The 19,711-nt window shown below is 44.0% G+C and overlaps 1 protein-coding gene across 1 annotated transcript; it reads right to left on the bottom strand.

Annotated features, from left to right (window-relative positions):
* Positions 1 to 3,285: 3,285 nt before the first annotated feature.
* Positions 3,286 to 18,840, bottom strand: tnfaip8l1 (tumor necrosis factor, alpha-induced protein 8-like 1). Its single transcript, XM_035648330.2, has 3 exons — positions 18,470 to 18,840; positions 7,502 to 7,781; positions 3,286 to 5,744 (listed from the first exon to the last, which is right to left on the bottom strand). The coding sequence occupies exons 2-3, from the start codon at positions 7,771 to 7,773 to the stop codon at positions 5,456 to 5,458; spliced, it is 561 nt and encodes a 186-aa protein (XP_035504223.1). The 5' UTR covers positions 7,774 to 7,781; positions 18,470 to 18,840; the 3' UTR covers positions 3,286 to 5,455.
* Between the last annotated feature and the right edge of the window lie 871 nt (positions 18,841 to 19,711).

Below are 19,711 nucleotides of genomic sequence, written 5' to 3'. Positions count from 1 at the left end.
AACCGAAACTCTGCTTTTCAAACTCTTTCTGTCAACGTCATGTAGTCGTCAGTGTAGGTGGAAGAGTCGGGTGCAGGGTGAAGACAGGCAGAGCACACATTCTCCTGGTAACCTTGTCGACTGCCTCCTGTAGTGCTCCCTCGCTTTGTTTTGAGACGTGTAACAGGTCGACTGCCCGCTGAGAAGCAGCAGAGCATGTGCGCCAGGAAACAACTGCATGTGTGTGTGTGCGCGTGTGTGTGTGTTGGCTGAACTTGACTGCCACTGCAGACACACTTTCCTTGTTGAATTTCTTTGAACAGACACAGACAGGAAGAGAGAGAAAGAGAGAGAGAGAGAGAGGACATCACTGAACGCCTTACATAACTTTGTGGAAAAGATGTAAAAATGACGCTTTGAAAGGCAAAAGGCCTCACGTCTATCAAACTTTCCTGTGCAAAATTGCTTTTAGTCACGGTGTGAAGGCCTCAGGGCGCTGGGGGATCTTTTAAAAGCCACCTGGACAGCAGAAATGTATAGTCAGGAGGGATTATGTGTTCACACGCTTGCATTTGACACTGTATTTACATAAAGTGAAAATGAGAAGGTTCCTGAGACACAATGTACTTTTTCTCTTCTTTTTTTTTGCGGTATTAAATATGGACGTGAGCAGATGCTGCCTTCCCTGAAGTGTCCAGTGTCACGCTGCTGGTAATCCTCCAGGCTTCGCCAGTTGAGCTCTGCTGTGCGTGTGAGCAGCACTGTCTTTCCCGTCCTCTCATGTATATTTTTGTGTTGTTTGCTTTTCCGATTCAGCTCCGCCGCGCTTTTCATCCTGGAGCAACACATCAGTCAGGTGCTCTCCGAGGACCAGAGAGGGGAAGAGAGCGGCGTGGGGACACAGAGGAAGAGTAAAAGGGAGACAGAGAGGAAGACAGGGGTGGAAAAAAAAAGAGTTTTGAAAGACTTCTAACTTCCAAACTGACATCATAGCTGTGCTTGCCAGAGGGGAGAGCACCTTTAAGCATACTGGATGAGTGACGATGTGGAAGGACTACAAAAGCAAAAGTAATGCATGAGCAGTGCACTGCCAGCTATCCTTCATGAGATAGGTGTTGAGAAAAAAAAATTGGAAGTGCCCAAAATGTCAGCAAAAGACTCCTCTGCCTTAACACTCTGAGCACACTGTAACAACATTGAGAAAGGATGGACGTCACCGATAGATCGGGACGTCAACAACCCATGGATTTCCATAGAAATGAGGCACGACAACTGGCGACGCGGTGACTGAATCAAAAGGTGACAAAATGTTTTACATACTGTACGTTACCTCAGTTGTATTCAGACAACAATGCAGTGTTCTCTGCTTCAGGTATCCGCCGCTGATAGAGATGAATTATATAAACCCGCCTCTTCATTCATTCCTTCATTTGAGCTGGTTTGAAAAGAACAATAAATATGTCATCATAGAAACAGCTGCAACATTTTGCATTTTTTTTTCTTGAGGGTCCCTCATCTTTGGACGGCAAAGAGGTCAAAGAGGTCACAACCTTCGTTAAGAGTCATCATAAAACATGCTACAAGCGACATTGAAATAAGGCAGGTGTAAGAGAAGAAAATATTTTTTAAGAAAACGACACACATCGGCCAATAAACGCTCCTACAAAGAAGGGTTGGGCATATGGTCGAGTGGCTTCAGGCCAATCAGTAGAGAGGTACGTCCACCAGCCAGCGGAGGACATGTGTGACATTACTTTGTCTTCTATCAGTCAAGTTGTTCAATATACTACAAGTGTTTCTGGAGTACTGTAGGTGAAGTTGTGCCAAAAACCTCTGCCTCTCCCTCAACAGGCCCAAAAGGCATTTCCACCGGCATCACCGATAGACAAAGTCTACAAATATGACCGTGTGTGTTGTATGGGTGCAGAGTGTTGCCTCCTGTTTGAACACAATGCTCTGTGATTTGTTTTGTTGCACCACCCAGAACTCAAACATTAGGGTGTTTGAGCCCACATTGACAGGCAGCCAGACTTTGCAGCACTGTGCCAAAACTAACTGTCTGTATCCTTGCAGTGATGGAGCGTGAAGACCATGGCATCGCGTTGTCCTTTGTGGCAGGGTTGTACGTGTGCGCAGCCGAGCAAGAGACTCATCCCTTTGTCATATTTGATCCTGCGGAGAGATCCTCCGCAACAGCTCTGCTCAACTTTTGTTTGGTTCAGGTTTGAAGTCTGAAGCACAAATAATAACTCCGCAATTTGTGCTTGAACACGAGTGGAAAGAGTAATGGGTCCTCTGTACGCTTCATCTTTCCAGCGCCCTCCTCCTTAGGATGCAGGGCAGCTCCTCTGTAGTCACTTCATTATGTAGAAATGATAATTATGCCCCAGTGAAAGCTAGCCTCACCAAAATGTATTAGAGCCCTCAGTTACATCCAGTGATAATCAAGTCGTGACAGTCATTTGGAAATTTTAATTTTCTGAAAGTGTTTGAGACACACAGACGGAGAGGAAAGTAATCAAAAATAATAAAACCCAACTTTTCAACCCGCTCCCTCCCTTTACCCAAATACTTCTTGCACAACTTCCCTGCAATATGACACAGGCACAACAATCGTTCAGGTTGATGTGAGGATGTTTTGACTTTATTTGACATCACAGTCACAAGTCAACTGAGAAGAGGAAGTACACAAAGAGAACACACGACACAAGATGTGCCTCAAATCTGAGTTGTACTCACATCTCAGTATGCTCATAACTCTGTAAACTCAGGAGTGCTTTCCCTAAAAAACAATGCATGTAGAGATAATGACCATTGGAGGATAATTGGGAACTTGGTACTGCAGTAGCCTTTCAAGTGTGCTGCAGGGAGGATCTGCAGATGTGCTACAGGCCAAATTATCATTCCAGAGTCAAAGATTAAACTCAAGCTGAATCCACACAAGAGTATTACTCATGCTACACTTTCAACTGCAGCCGAGCTGAATGCTTAAGTATCTAAAAACAGAAGCCAGAAGTATTTCTGTCTTACTAATTTCCTGTTTTAACTTTGACCACTGGGACTGTGTGGGCTTGTGGAAAAAAATGACCCAAACTTGATTTGTTTGTCCGTCAGATGGGGTTTGTGTTTGCTTTCATGACTTCCTAACAATGCTGGGAGAGGGAGGAAGGGATTTGGCCAAGTAAATCCAGGTCAGACTTAGTGAGATTACCCTTCTGATCTGGCCAGAAATGTCCAACATCCAAAATACAAATGGGAAGACACTCGTGTTTGGTCAAGAGAGAGGGAAAAAAAAGACAATAAATGTATTGTTGTAAAAAAGTAAATTGTATTATATTTGTCGTGTCTGGATACAATACAAAGACACTGAAACAATGATATGTACAGAAGGGAAGAATAAAAACATTTCACAAAATGCAACATGAGAAGTATTGCTTCATTTGAGGGCTTTAGTAAAACAAGTGAGGCTGCTGCAGAGGTTCCTAATCTTTCAATCGTCATGGTTTTTGAAATGAGGGAGATTTAAACTAACCCTGAGATGTGGAGGGGATTGGAGAAGATGGCATCCAAAGACAATTAAAGTCAACTCTTTTGAGGGACTTAAGGAAAAGGATTTACCTCAAAGCCTCCGAAATGATTCAGTCAGAGTCAAATGGGTCTAAAAACAAGGACAGACTCAGAGAAATCCTCTAACAATTAAAAAAAGGTGTAATAAAAATAAAAGATCGAAACCACAACAGCCACCACCTTTGTCTTCATAAATCATCATTAGCAGGGTTTTAAGTATCAAGTGCACGCAGTTTTCTGTGTTCCTCCGGGAAAAGGGCTGCACTTTGAGTAGCATCAGTCATCTTTTCTTTGGTAGAGCTGCTGTGGATGAAGTGGAAGTCTCAGCGATCCTATCTGGAGGTGCACGGCGCTTATTACACAGCTCAATTTCCAATTCTCTCACAGGTATGCACACAAACACTCCCGCACATATAGAATACAAAATGAGGCTGCAGCACACAACCGTCTTCCCAGACAGGCCCGGCGATACGAACACTGACAAAAAGGAAAGGCTGCTATTATGTGAGGTTGGAGAGCAATAGTAGCAACTGTTCAAATGTTCCTTCATAAGGAAGGAAACGCAACATCAAAGGCCCCGGCATCGCGCAAACAAGAGATGGTTACCTCCGTCGCATAACACGAGGCTGCTGTGTGGGGAAATGGAGTGACTCCTCGACAGAGGCAGGCTCCAGGCCATTATACAACCCCAGAGAAGGGCGCTATAATTGCAGGGGGAGAGTACAATCAGGTGCTGCGTTTGTCTCTGCTCTAATAACCACACGCTGCCCGGGCCCTTTCCACGTAGACGCCGCGCTGCAGTTTCGGTCCAGCCTTTCATCCGACTGCTCACGGGCGCTCACTTTCGTCATTAGCTGTCAGATTTCAAAGCGGAGTTTTTAGTGCTTTTAGGAAAAAAACCTGAGGCGACGCCAATAAATCTGAAACTCAGCTGACCGTTTGGCTACAACATCCACTAATTCATTGCTTTATTTCCATCTGATAAAATGCCGGAGCAACCTTTGAACCTGGTGCCACAGTGTGCCGCTCCCTTGCTCATGAGATTATGACATTTATGGACACAAACTTAATGTTTTTTTCTCCTTCTGAGCAGATGAGCGGACATTCAATGAAACATTCGAGTCAGCGCAGGGACAATCAACAATACACAGCACAATCAAATTCCTTCCTCTTTACGGTCCCCTCATGGCCCAAATACTTCATCTTTGTTGTTGGGGCTATAAACCAGACTATTAAAGGGAAAAGTGGGTTTATAGGTGTTTATAGGTTAACACAAGTCTAGCCTCTCCACAAAGTGGAGTTCAGTGCACGATGGCGAGAGCTTCAAAATGCAGCCTAAGCAGGATTACTCGACCGCCATGCTTCACATGGTTTCACTGTTGCAGGAAAGTACAGTACAGCGCTTGATCAGGATTGAGTGCAATACTACTTTTATAAAAACAAAACTAAAAAAACCAACAAAAAAAACCCAACACTTTTTTCCGTTGGGTATTTGGAAAAGATGGGAATTCACTTTCTTTCCTTTGCCTGTGCCTGAATTCATGTCTTTTTGATCTAGTAAGAGCACAGTGCACAGTGCCTGAGGAATGAAGAAAAAAAAAGAAAAGGCACAGTTGTCAAGGTTCTTACCCCTGAATATAGTGAAGAGCATAAAGTTTTACATTCATTTAAAACAAAGAGCAATTAATGTTTGTTTTTTACTGTTGAGTAACAGAAAGTCAGACTTTGGGTAAACTAGCCAAGAGAGTTTCAGTGTTACAGTAATATCTGAAAGGCGCACACACAAACACAAACCAACAAATGGGAAAATAAAATTGTTCATGGTTTTCACCTCGGAAAAGAAATCCGACAAGATGGTACATGAAGGGTGACCAGAGGTAAAGGTGCCTGATGACGAGGCGAACGGAGGTCAGAAGTTCCCGTCGTCGAGCATCTTGTTGACACCGTTGCAGATCCTCTGCAGGTGGCCACGGTAAACCTCCGAGGGCCCGTAGAGAGCGGCCAGGAAGTCACAGTCGGCGAAATGATTGAAGACGTGGTTTACTCTCGAGTGGCTCTTGGCTGTCAGGTGGCGTTTGATGGCCTGGTGCAGCAGTTCACGACACTCGTTCAAGATGGCGCTCATGACGCGGCGGTCAAAGGTGAACTCGATCTGGTGGAAGCTGACCGCCGTCATGGCCAGAGTGTGGACTTTCTTCCTGTGAGACGACGAGAGAGAGAGAGAGCAAGAGAGAGAGCGAGAGAGAGAGCGAGAGAGAGAGAGAGAGAGAGAGAGAGAGAGGAGAGGCTGTCAGTTTCTAATTCTGACTGGAGCAGCAGACGCGAGTAAAAATAGAAACTGCTGTCTTGTGATTTTTTTTGGAAAAGTTTTACAACCCCCATATATCACTTATAGTATTGTCCTTCACAGCCATACATCTCCACTTCAATATAATCACCAAGCTGAGTTTGACTATATTAGTGGACAATATTAATTGATTAGTTGTTTGGTCCATAAAATAACATCAATAATCAACATCAAAAGATGATGTTTTGTTTTGTCCACACACCAAAGATATTCAGTTCACTGTTGTAGAGGAGCAAAGAAACCAGAAAATATTCACATTTAAGAAGCTGAAATCAGAGAATTTTGACTTTTTTTCCCTTCATAAAAACTACTTGAACCGATTATTCGATTATCAAAATAGTACTAGGTACTGTTGTAACTCTATATTATATTTACAATATTCCCCATCTAAGTTTAGCTTGTTAGGATTTTTACATATTTCATTTGGCAAAAACACAAAGTACAGCTGAGGCTGTTGGAATGTCATTAGCTTGGACAGGATTTTTGTCTGTAAACCAAAGTCTTAAGAAGTGGACGGTCAGAATTGAATCTGCTGTGGTGCTGTAGGGGAAAGTCAGGGGGATCAACAAAGTCAGTAGGTGTCATCCTCTGGAGAACCATCGGTGTCTGCAGCAAGTTTTAAGGAAATCTATCAAACAGCTGCTGAGGTATGTCAGTCTGGGCCAAAGAAGCAGACCACCTGACCAACGGGCCAGCGCTGCCGTCCCCGGAGACAGAGACATGCCACCAGAAAAGAAAATGGGATCAAAAACGGGATCATACCAGCTGTGATGCGGTCAACATATTCGATTACCCACTCTAACGTGTAGATGGGAAACCGGGATACGGTATTCTGCGACATTCAAACGTGGGCCAGGGGCGTAAAGTGGGGTTCCCTTTGCCATGATGATACAGACACGTACAGTGTGGGAAAAAAGTACCAGCTCCGCTGTTGCAACTGACAAGGACTCATTGTTTTACGGGAAGTTGTGTTGTACTTCCTGACAAACAACAGCTGGGTGCAGTAACTTCCTGAAGTCGTATTGTCATGTGACTGAGCCTTACAGGTGTTGGGGGGTAGAATCTGGACCTTTGGACAGAGCCATGCCAGCTGCCCCCCCCATCTTTAACCCTTTAAGTCCAGATGCAATGTCTGCATGCTTCTCCCTTCACAGCCAGATGAGACATGCATGCATTTTATATGATCTTGTCGTTTATCAAGACGCGTGACTGCTGAAATGCACTGACTGAAATGCAGTAGTAGTTCCATGGATGAAAACAACAACTTGGATCACTCACACAGACTTGGACATGCCTGCTGAGCTGCCAGCCGGCTCAGTGAGTGAGAGACAGGAGGATTTCGGTGAGTAAGAGCAAGTATCACCGCAGGCAAGGGTAAAGACTGACAGTTTCCAGGGCAAATACAATGATTTACAAAAAAAAAGGCAAAGGTTTAGATCTCAGATGGTTGTTGTTTCATGTATTTATCTGGTCCAGTGACTGAAAAATGTTTGTTTAGTGAACGTCAAGTATTAAGAACCCTCAGGTTGTAGGGGGTTGTTCTCATTTTACAATCCTCTTTCAGGCGGCACCTTAGATCTTCTCTGGTTAATGACTCTTGTGTCTTACCTGAAGTTGTCCACCAGGATCAGCTCCTCACTGTTGAACTGGTTGTTCCTGTAGAGCACACCCAGCTTCACCACCATCTTGATCAGGTTCTTGATGATCTTCTGGGACTCTTTGCGATTGCGGGTATACTCCTTGGTGACGCGGTACAGCTCGTCCAGCACTTCACTGCTGGTGTCGTCGATGAAGAGGTTGGCCATGCTCTTGGTGGCCATCTTGCTCATCAGCTTCTTCTGCGCCTGCAGGGCTAAGTTCTTGGTGCTGAAGGAGTCCATGGTCAAGTCTGGGTCAAGATGAGACAGACAAAGGGAGAGGGATGGGAGGAAAAGAGTCAGTGGCTACATGACAGCAGACATATTATCTTTCTGCAAAAACCTTGTGAAATGATGTGTGAAAACAAGATTGTTTGCTGGTGTCCAATATTGCTGGTAACCTTCCCTGAGATGTCTGCTTAAACTTTCTCATCCGGAAAGCAAAGAGAAAAAGGGTGAAACACATTACCCTGACAGCCTGCAAAGTGTAAGGTTATTGCAAATAGCATCTACACGTATACTGTTTAAACTCCAGGGCCAAGAGCAGTTGCCTTTATCAGATAATGAGCCGTGGCAGCTGTCAAATTAGTCCCAGCAACCCTCTGGCTCGGCGCTTACAAGGTACTTGGTGAAGAATGTGTCATAATGTGTGTAGGAGTAAAGTCAGTTACAGCCCGACCACACAAAGCACACAATGCAATGTGAACTCCTCATATCCTTGGTTCATTCGGCGAACACGCTGCGTCTGTGTGTGTGTGTTTGTGTGTGTGCATGTGTGTGAAAGTCAGCAGCAGACAGACAGTGTCAACTCATTCACGGCACGCGTGCTGCTTGATTTATGTATGTTGCTGTTTTTCGGCTGCGTGTTTGTGTTTCTGTGTTGATGTTTGTGTGACAAAGCGGGGTGACTCATTGAAAGGCTGCGCCCATGATGGAGGCTCATGAATAGTGTGTGTGTGTGTGTGTGTGTGTGTGTGTGTGTGGGGGGGGGGGGGGGGGGGGGGGGTTACGTCTGCAGGTCACATCTTCAGGTTTGCACTTTCTGAAAACACAAATCTATTGAGGATAACATGGGAGGAGAGTAAACAAGCAAGAAAAAGCATTGATATTTGCTTCAGATATTCCTGCTCTCTACCAGATGAATTTGGATGACGATGCTTTCGCCGTGGTGCCACCATCACGTAGACATCTTCACTTGAGTGATACATCTCAACATTCACTTGATGGATTTGGTACAATTTTTGGAACAGTCTCCTTCAGCTCACAGTCTAAATTGGATTTCTTCCCAGCTTGCTGTGTAAAATGATACTGAGCAGCCGATGCACAGGACACATACACTGACACAGGATTTAACAATAACTGACCATTCCACTTAACAAAACACAGGAAGCAGGAGATGAGTCCAACTCACAGTCAGTTATTCATCAGATATCGACTCTCAAAATGTTTTTTTGGTACAGACCGAAATGTGCAGTTGTGCCAATTCATACAAAATGATGCCAAGTCCTACTATGATGATTGCAGTGAATCAAGGAAAAATATATTTGCAATCATGTAAAAACACTTCTTTAGCTAAGGATATAACAAACTTAAAAGCAGGCTCAACAGTCTCAGAGTCGCTGACATACTAAATGTAACCTAATAGGTGGCTGCCACGGTGAAATCAATATCATAATGTTTAAGCAACGTCCCATTCACATCACAATAGAGGATTCATCTTGATGTAATATTCTTCCTCACGGAAGCTTAACCGAGAATCTGTATGATTGGCAAATTGCCTATGCACGTGCTGAGGAATAACACAAATCCACAGAAGGCGAAATGCTATTAGTGCGGCAGACAGAAATCAGTGGTGACATCCCCGCTGGCTGACTTGTGATTTTTACAGTTGTCGGTACTAGAAGGCAATACGTCTGCTGCTAAAGTGTGTGACTTTCATTCCTCTCTCTCTCGCTCTCTCTCACTGCAATGCCTCTCCAAGAATATCAATAAGACTCCTTAGAGAGAGTGTCAGCAGGATGCTTCCCAGGGAGGAGACACATGAGGGGAGGGAGAACAAAGACACAGAGATGGAGAGGAGGAAGAAATGGGAGACGGGTGTGTGTGTTATATATCAATCCTGAAACATCGGGGAAATGTACGTGGCTGAATGAGAGGTCATTTTTTTCATACCGTTGCTGAATCTAGTTTTATTCCCTGTCTCGCTGCAGAAGCTTCATCGGACCTCGCGATGTGCTGATCAGGGATCAGTGGCAGATCAGCGCTTTCGCCATAATTGTAACTCTAAACTTGGCAGTTGCACTAAAAGAAAAACGTGCCCTGATGCAATATATGTGAAATGGATCACAAGGAGAAAGACACTAATGATCAGACTGAAAGAACATAAACAGATCTTGAGACATTTCTATGTGAGGGCCAACTGAAAACAATCACTTACAGTCCTGCGGTCACCCTCCAATCACAACAGTCCTCAAGAGGAGAATTGCTTATAGCAACACTTCGAGTAGGTCTGCATTTACCTCCCTCTCTTCCTCGACACACCTCTGCTGATGGATGGACAAGAGTTTTAAAAAGTGCAAATGGATAATGGGCACATTAAGAAAAGCAACCCCTCTCTCAGATTGGAGGGCGATTTCATAGCGCTCATTAAATTCCACTCTCGCCGGGGACGAGAACCATCATATAGCTGTCAATTTTGGACGGACACAAAAAAGAGGAAGAGGAGCAGTAAAAGAGAAAGGAATAAGTGACCGTCTTTCATAGCCATGAAAACAAACACTTAAAACGCAGTTGCACTTGTCAGTCTGATATTTCACTTAGAGCTGAAGAGGGATATAAAACACCCCTGACTCTCTCATCTTCTGGATGGAGGGAGACCCTTACTGTGGCTCCCCCTTTCCCTCCTCCATCTCCCCAAGGCAAAAAAAACAAAAACTAAAGGCGGCATCAAAAATATCCTTAAGGGACAAGTGCTCAGAGTGATGAAAAGGTTTTTGATCATGGAATCGTCTTTTTTTTTTTTTGGTGACTTTGCAGCATAAGACTAGATAGTGCCAAATCTAAATGGCCTGTGAAGTCTGGTGCCCAGGGACAGCCTGGCCAACCCTGACACAGCATCTCCATAGTATTTATAGAGGCAAAGTTTAAACGGATTTAAGGCAGAACAAGACACGACAGCGGCGCACACTGCTGAGCGCCGTTTGCAAAACACACAAGCCACAGTCATCACAGCACACAGAAGCCGCACAAGCATCTGCACGCTCGCACACCGTGTGTATGCACACACATTACCGATAGGCCTGGTTTGCCGGGCAGCTGAAAAACAAAATGGAAAACAGAGACGGACTGCGGCGGCCAACAGCACCTCAACATAATTATAGCAGACAAGCCACAATCTCATCAATTCGCTCAAAACAAGCCAGCATAGATCCGCTCACAAAGACAAGTATTGCAAAAGCTCAGCAAACACGACTCTGTGGAAATGAAACCGGACCCTACACAGTGTTAGATGGACGGCGAGGGAGTCTGGGCCACTCTCTCCCCCTACTGCAGGTGCAGAGGGCCCCGTCTAGCCTGTGTGACAGTCGTCGTGACAGCGATGACAAGGAAATAACCTACATGTCCTCTCTTGTCCTTTGAGGATTATTGCAGCAAGGTCAGGTGAAGCTGTTATGGGCCCCTTCAGGTTTCATTTGCTTTGTCCTCTTTGGACATCAGGGCAGGTGAAGCTGATGTACATTTGGGGAAAGGGGAACGAGTTGGATGACAGCCTCCACTGGCTGTTATTTCCGTCCATAATGTGCCAGTGAATAAGGTCGGCAAAAAAAAAATCTTTACAAACTAAACACATTGAGTAACTCATTTGCCACCAACGAGACTAACTAAAATATATATTTACTATACTGATTATTGCCAATTTATACAATAATGATTGTTTTCACTATTGATTAATCTGTTATTTTTTAATGGTGGGCTGATAACAACATTAACCCAGAAACAAGTTGTCTAACTCTTTCTAACGTTATCAAAACCAGACAACCAGCACCTCTGAAGCCCATGACTGAGTGAAATGTTACATGATGAGATAAGATGAACCTTTATTGGTACATCTCCTTGTTAAGTCCGTATGGAGACTGTTGTGGGTTATGTCGGACCATTCCTCTGCTGGGAGCAGTGACTGTGATGAAACAGTCCAGGGCAAAAGCTAAGGCAGCCAGCTGCTGACTGTAACCTTATATTTTCTTGGCAAATGTAATGGTGGTATCCATCTTCTCATCTAATGCAAGAACATGAATCAGCAAGTTTCCCCAAAATGTCAGAAATATTGCTTGAAACTAAGCTATTTGACAAGGATAAATCAATCTTTGGCCGGACCGCAACACAACTCCGCACTTTCTTTTCGAGTGGTCATAGAAAGAAAATGGAGGGGGGCAATAGTTCACCCTTTGAAATGCCAGAAGTGAGGTGAAAACAGTGTCACAATTTTCGGAGAGCCCAGGAAGATATATCGCAATTGCTTGTTTTGTCCAAACAACAGTCCGGAAACCATTTTAGAATATAAAAACTGAGGAGAAACTGAAATTCCTCACATTTGAGAAGCAGGAAACGGTAAATGTTTGACAATTTTTACTCATGAAATTTACCACTGATTGATTTTTTATCGACCTATCAATTGTTGGAGCACTATTTATCAAACAGTCAAGTCTATTTGATATTTCAGTGACGTCTGAAATCGGTGAACTTGCTGCAGTGTCTGGCGCTTCGCCAATTACTCAAGCCAAAGAGGAGACACCTGTATTGAGACAACACAGACATTCCAAACATGCTACTCGATATGAATATATACATATTTTTTCTGGCTCATATTCACGATAAATTCAACATGACGTGAGTGTGGAATTGGATTTCCAAAGAGGGGGCAGTGAGCAGGACCTTACCTGTCAGTCAAACTAAAGCCGAGGCGTGACAGGTGCGAAAAGGCCAAAAGAATTGGACACACCCGTAGCTTCCACCCACTTGGAATGACACCTCGCAACTCATGAGGAAGAAGAGGCAAGGACAACCAAAATGACACCACTCTAATATCTGCTGCCAATCTGGACAGCGTGGTGGGTATTGAGAACAGGCAGCACAAAGAGAAAACCAATAAAGAGTGTGCGTCTACACTGCTTGGACACCACACGTTGCTAAAAAAAGCTTTGGAAGTGAGTGCAGAACTTTCCATGACACTTCATCCTTTAAGTGATTGGTTGATGGAAGCAGAAAGTGTCACGACTTTTACTCTCTTCAGGGATCACTGGTCAAACGGACCGGGGCACTGTGAGCCCGAAGGAGACGACTCTATCAGCAGAGAAAAATCTTCACTGCTACAGGGGAAAAAAACACACGATTACTGACAACAGCTCTGTATTCTGCCGTCTGCCCAAAATGCCACGTCAATAGTTAGAGACGTAATTAATATTTTCTCCTTCCTTTCTAGATTTTAGTCCTTCAAATGTTCCTCGGTGACCCAGATGTCCGGGACACATACCATGCAACTGACAGTCCAGCCGACGACCTTTACCATATGTCGTTTCCCCTCTGTCCCTCCCCATCGCCTCTCTCCTGCTGTTTCCTGCTACTGTCCAACACATGCAAAACACCACGAGTAGAATATCTTAAAAGCTCTAAAAAAGGTCAAAAACTAAATAGATTTCCCAAGGCCAAGGCTGCCATACTGTTTTCAGTCTGTTAGTCCGACAATCAGTTCAAAACTAAAAGATATTAAGTTCAGTGTTATAAAATCGTGTATTTTGCCACATTTTCTTTGAAAAATAACAATAAAAGCAATTCATTGGTTATAAAAATTACCACAGGTTGGTTTTCTGTGGTAAAACAATTCGTTAAAATGGCTAGTACGGACGGACGCAAGATTGCAACTCGTGCAGCCTTGTAATGCAATCCTGTACATCGGCTGTAAAATGAAAAACTACCATTGAGAGACTGTCAGACACTTGATCCAAGGATTTTCTCATTCATCCTTTAGCCAACAAAAATGTCAAAATACAGTCATCACAATTTGCATGCTTTATCAGAGCGACGGTCAAAAACTAAAAGACATTCATTTTAATATCGTAAACAAACAAAAAACAGACAAATGAAAGAGGCAAATCCTCACATTTGAGAAGGTGGAACTAGAAAAATGTTTGGCATTTTTGCTTGAAATATTAAATGATTTTAAAACAACTTCTTTTGCAGGTTGACCACCGTCAACTTCATGGTCATTTTGAAGTTCAGTATTAGTGGTGCTGTGGTATTGCACTGAATAATTCACCACATCATAAATTTAAATGAACACAATACAATCAAGCAATGAAATACAGCGTCTAATCAACACCTCTCTGAAGTGGCGCTAACAAATAACTACACATGACAAGCATCCACACTGGATAGGATGACGATCAACTCCAGTCAACTTTACCTTTATAGCACAATTCATCCAAACATGTAGCCCAATGTCCTTTTGGGGACTTAGGGCTACATGTTTGGGGGGTATACAAATAAAACCAGTGTACTGTGTACACTGGACATATTGTATTTGCCATAGCGCCTTTTGGTCGAGTTCCCGCAGGTAAAATGTAAATAAAACACTGTCTTCCCTACCCTAAGCCCAATTAAAATAAGAGTCTGACAACACTGCACAGTTGCTAGAAAAACAAAATGACAAGAGTGAGAAATGTATTACGGATGTCATTATAGAGAATTCTTATCTGGAAATCTTGAATAAGAAAACTTGTTTCTCCACAGACTTCTCCCCAGCTGTGTGATCCAATCCGCCTCTGATTTGAGAAACAATAGACGTCCTGGTTGTTATATAAGGTACATCCGTGCTTTGTGTTCAGAGAGGACAAGTAACCACTCACATGAGCTGTGCAACTGGAACCACTCCACTGTCAGGGAATCAGCAGCAGGATTTCAGGACAACTGAATGCTCCAATTTCATCTTTCATCAAGTTTTGTAGTGTTCCGTCTCACTCTTCTCTGGAGATGTTGCATAACAGAGGAGGTGCTGACTGTTAATAACAGAGCCAGTGCTGGGAACATTGTGCGTGTTAACAATTGGACAATATGTTGCAGGAGTGTCAAGTCTGGGTATAATGGTCACATTGTGCACTCATCTGGTCCAGTAGCTCTGACATGAGCTCCGTGTTTTGTAACCAGAAACAGATGCAAAACACATATGGGAACAAACTACATGCATGCTTTTGATTTTTGTAGGATACTTTTGTGCTGTCGCATTCTCATCTTCCCACACAGTCATCATCTGTGAAGACGTGCTGATCTGCTGAGAGGAGGCAATCTCTGCCTCTCTCTCTCAGACACCGTGCCCCATCCTACCCTTCTTTAACAGTTTTCTTAGAGCTGCCAGAGCCTGCTGAACAATTAATAATTAACACATCAGCACATAAAGGATCGTGGATGAATTATTCAGCTTGCCGATTTGGACTAAAATAGACCGGAGGCTGAGAGGAGACTGCTACAGTCCAACAGGTTGGGGCTGAACTGTGGGGACAGGGATAAGAAAAGCTGGACCATCAGCAAATACAGTATGATACAGTGGCTGTGAGCTGATAATGTCAGGAACATCAGTCAGAGCTACGCATGTATAATCAGGCTGGGAATACAGTAACTGCTGCACCGCCCGCGGGCTGACACAACACTCACTGACAACATTTGTTCGTAGGGTGAAATTCGCAAGTGGTTAGTTGTTTTATGGTTACAAGTGAGCTGACTTTGAATAACACAACTGTGAGAAAGAGGAGGAAGAATAATAAAGAACCAAAAGCCCAGGCCATGTCCAAGTTATAATTACATATCATTCACAGAATAATTAGCATCTTAATGGCACTGCAAATAATGACAGACATAATCAAGGTGCTAACTGGTGCCTGAGCCGTGACTGATGTCGAGGCCTATGACGTTTTAATCTAGGCCACCATAAGAGCAGGGCACATTAGGACTAATTTTCCTCAACTCAAGCCCTGAGAGCATCATTTGTTAACTCCCAACGTTAATGGAACGGCAAATACCAGTGTGCTCGGCTGCAGGAACAGCAGGGATGGAGTTCGGCGAAAACAGAGGGGGAGAGGTATGAGAGGATATGTCTGTGACTAATAAATGACTCAAGTGGGATCTCGAATGAGTCCAGTCCATTGGCGGTTAACGCCGTGGCTCACTCTCTCTATTTCAAACAATGCCGTGATATTTGCAGGCCTCGCGATCCTGCTCCCTGAGACAATGCCACATGCGCCGGGCGTTTTGGGTTTCCAGGGAAACTGGAGGCCACCTGTGTCCTCGGCCAAACTATGCAGCCCGGCAGAAGCAGGTCAAACACCTCTCTTGTCGTGTCAATGAGTTACCATGGATTCTCCCCAGCAGGAAAAGTGTCTCCAGCACTACCGCTGCAGTGTAAAGCCCTGCCCTCACTAGCACTTTGTGGTGAATGTCAGGGCAACGTGACTGTTTCATCCTTTTCTAAGAGACACTAGGGGGACGGGAGACACTTATGATGAAAAATACATGAATGAGGCTCAGTAGCCTCTGCTTAATTCTTTTGAGCATTTATCGTATATTTCTATGTATTGTCTTCAGAATCATATTGTGCTGAAACAATGTGAACAGCGCTGCCAAGCACAAAGCTATGATTAATGAAGAAGAGTAAATTATCATTTAAACCAGTCATGGGTGAAATCTAAAACAAATGGGACTTTCATGTCCACCGTACCACCATGTTGCCCACGGCAATGGACACCAATTTGATTATTTAGGGCTGCAAAGGACAATTATTATTTTCATCAACGATTAACATATTGATTAACCGATTCATCCTTTATGCAACAAAATGTCAGAAAGCAGTGAACAATGGTCATCATCACCATCACAAGCTCAAGGCGGCATCGTGAGGTTGTTTATTTTGTCCAACCCACAGCCTGAAACCCAACGATATTCAATTTATTCAAATTTTCCTTCATTTAGAAAAAGGTCACACACGCCAAAAAGCCTTGAAAACAGTGAAAGAAGTGCCTATCACAATTTCCAAGGAGACACCTTGAAAAAGCCAATCATCCAACCAGCACTCCATGACAGAAAGATGGGCAATATACAAGGATATAAGCAGCCAAGTACTTAAAAAGTTAATCTATTATCAAATTAGTTGGCAATTGATTTTCTGTCAATCAACCAAATGCTTCAGATCTAGATTATTAAGCCGGTTGATGTAACTATACGTACACGGTAGATGTCGACGAGACATGATATTCATTTTGGCCTTTGCCTCTGCCTGCTGGTTCTCACCTGATGCCGACAACAAAGACACAAAGGAAGCCATGGCAACTAAAAAGAAAAAGAGTAGCCTGAGAAACTCCAAATTATCTCACCACTGCCACGACTAATACGAGGAGAGACGGCAAACACCAAGTCCCGATCCAGGGCCATAATTCAGCAGACGTGCCTGTTGAGGCTACATGCATGATTATGTGTGCCACTACCTGCCAGAGCCCCGGCTGCACACTGAGGCCATTCATCCACACTCCAGCCTTGTTCTGCAGAGGGGCTTTACAATGTAAACACAGCAATGAGTTACAAAACATATCGGTGTTTTGCAAAACATATGTCTCCACTCTTTTCAGTCTTGGTTTGCAGCGAATTACGCTGGAACAACGAGGAGGCTTTTACGGAGTGTTTAAACAAGCAGCCGTGAATCCATTTCCTCTAACCATGTTGTGTTCGGCCACGATTCGTCAATTTCTTGAGAGATACTGTGAATAGAGGTGAATAGTGTAGGCTTTGTATATTTATTTGTAAGGCGTAAAATTCTTTAGAATTTGTCTGTATAGATCACGTAATATGCATAGTCTCTGAATGGCCAACAAATTGATCCAATTTTTTTGTAAAATATATGTATACGTGTGAAATTACAATTAAAAAAACATGCACAGATTAGTATTATTCTAGTTAAGCATATTGGTGCAATTGGTTGTGCCATCTGTGCTTATGATTGCAGATACCAACATTTAAAAAAAACAAAACAGAATAAACAGAAAATATATGTATTTCTGTTTAGAATTTAAGTGGGAAATATGTGTTAGAATAAAAAAAAAATTCTCAATTAAAGTTCTATATATTTGGTGGTTTTGGTGATGGTCATTTATGAGGAAGTTATGGTCAAACTGTAAAATATCAAGCCTCAATTACATTTCTTTGTAATCAAGGTTTGCCACAACCTTTGGTTGGGTATCACAGATTGTTTTACTCCCCTGATATCGGTATGGACATTGACCGCCAAAAAAATCCATATCGGTCTGGCTCTAATTTCTGTGACACACTAAGCAAAGTCAGCCTCAATTACATTTCTTTGTCATCAATGTTTGTTAACAACCTCTTTGGAATCATTGTCAAGTTTAAAAAAAACAAAGCAAAACAGGTTCTACTTTCAATCTTCTAATCACTTTGAACAGTTGCTGAACAAGCAGTCATGGCTTCTAACAGTAACGAACTACTGTCTGTGTGTGTGTGTGTGTTTGCCACGTTCATTCTCATGAATCCGTTTCACTATGATAAATAACCACCCAACGGAACCCTGCAACAGATCGACAGCAGGTCCGGGGCCAGTTGGCTCCATCGGTGGCGACTGGCCGTTGAAACCACCGCCTGAGAGGAGGAGGACAACCGGCCTGAGAGGAGGAGGACAACCGGCCTGAGAGGAGGAGGACAACCGGCCTGACCAACACAAACTGGCTCCTAACGACTTCATCTTTATGAACGTTGCTGTGCGCCGACTTCAGTGAAAGGCTGAACCCCGACCCCGACGGCGGGCCTGCTGCAAAGCGCCGTGGCCGTTGCGGTGGTCGTGGCTGTCAGTTGGCGAGTCGGGCCGTTACCAGCGACACGTTGGACCCACCTTGGGAACACAGAGGAGCGGCCAGCCGACGAGACGACGAGTCACCCGCTCAGGTCCTCATCCTGGCAGGGCACGGGGGAAGAGGCGCGGCGCGAGGGGGTTGGTTGCTCGTCTCGTTGGATCTCCTCAAGGTAAAAAACAAACAAAACAATAAAGAGAAGGAAAAAGTCCTCGTCTCGTCGCCGCCTGTTCTGCTCTGTAACCGTGTACCAGGCACAGACGTGTGAATTATTAAAAGAGTGTTTTCTTCTCTCGGCTGCTGTGAGGTCGGTTACGAGAAGAGTTTGTCGTAACCCGAGTCCTCCTACTTGTAAAAAAAAAAAAAAAAAGAAAAAGTTTCAAACTTGAGGGGGACCTGGGGATCGACGGATTGATGTCGGTTCGGACCAATGGAGGCGCAACAAGTGGGAGGGGCTCCCGTCCAATCAAGCCACGGCGAAAGGAGCCGTTCACAGCCAGCACATTCCCTGCCCCCATTGAGTGGTTCCAGTAATTATCCTTGTCCCGTTCACGGTCCCGGGGCTGTGAACATTTCCCCCCGGAGGAAACGGTGTACAGGGAACAATGAGCAGGAACTGTGTGGAGCAGGGTCTCCCCCCCCCCCCCCCCCGTCATTCTGTCATGGACAATATGATATACTGGCTCGTTAAATTACACAGCCATGAAATGCACGTTCATTTATTTATATATTTCCTTCCTCGCGTCACCATTTACAAGACACGTTACAAATGTAATGTGTCATAATGTGCATGTCATTATCTCCCTAATCAGTTATGTTCCCCTATTAGTCCTGAGAGTACCGAGGGGCACTACTTTTAATAGGTGTGTGTGTGTGTGTGTGTGTGTGTGAGAGAGAGAGAGAGATTTTGTCAGCGGATGTTTTCAGGGGCAGTGGAGAGGGGAAGTTTTTCCTCATCCGTTTAATGAGGACACCGGAATTCCCGCGGTCAAAATAGCCTTCTTGCAAATGCATTGTTATTTTAACAGTGAGGTCATTTTACAGTGGTGATATATATTATGCACTACGAGTTTTTGCCCCTATGCGCTGCCAGAAGCCTCGGTGGGTCGACAACTGTGACTCTACCACATAAACTAAGCATATCAAAATTTATACCTCATATTGTAAGTTTAGACCGTTGCTGAAAGTTTCTTTCAAAATTTCAATTATGCCACTGTGAGGCACTTGTAGTGGTCAAAATGAATCTAGCGCGTCCTCTAGTGGCATAATATGAGCGTGTGTGT

The sequence above is a fragment of the Scophthalmus maximus genome, chromosome 13 (genome assembly GCF_022379125.1).
Source record: "Scophthalmus maximus strain ysfricsl-2021 chromosome 13, ASM2237912v1, whole genome shotgun sequence".
NCBI lineage: Eukaryota > Metazoa > Chordata > Actinopteri > Pleuronectiformes > Scophthalmidae > Scophthalmus > Scophthalmus maximus.
Note: the sequence above shows the minus strand (reverse complement) of the source record. Positions and strands in the feature narration are given on the sequence as shown.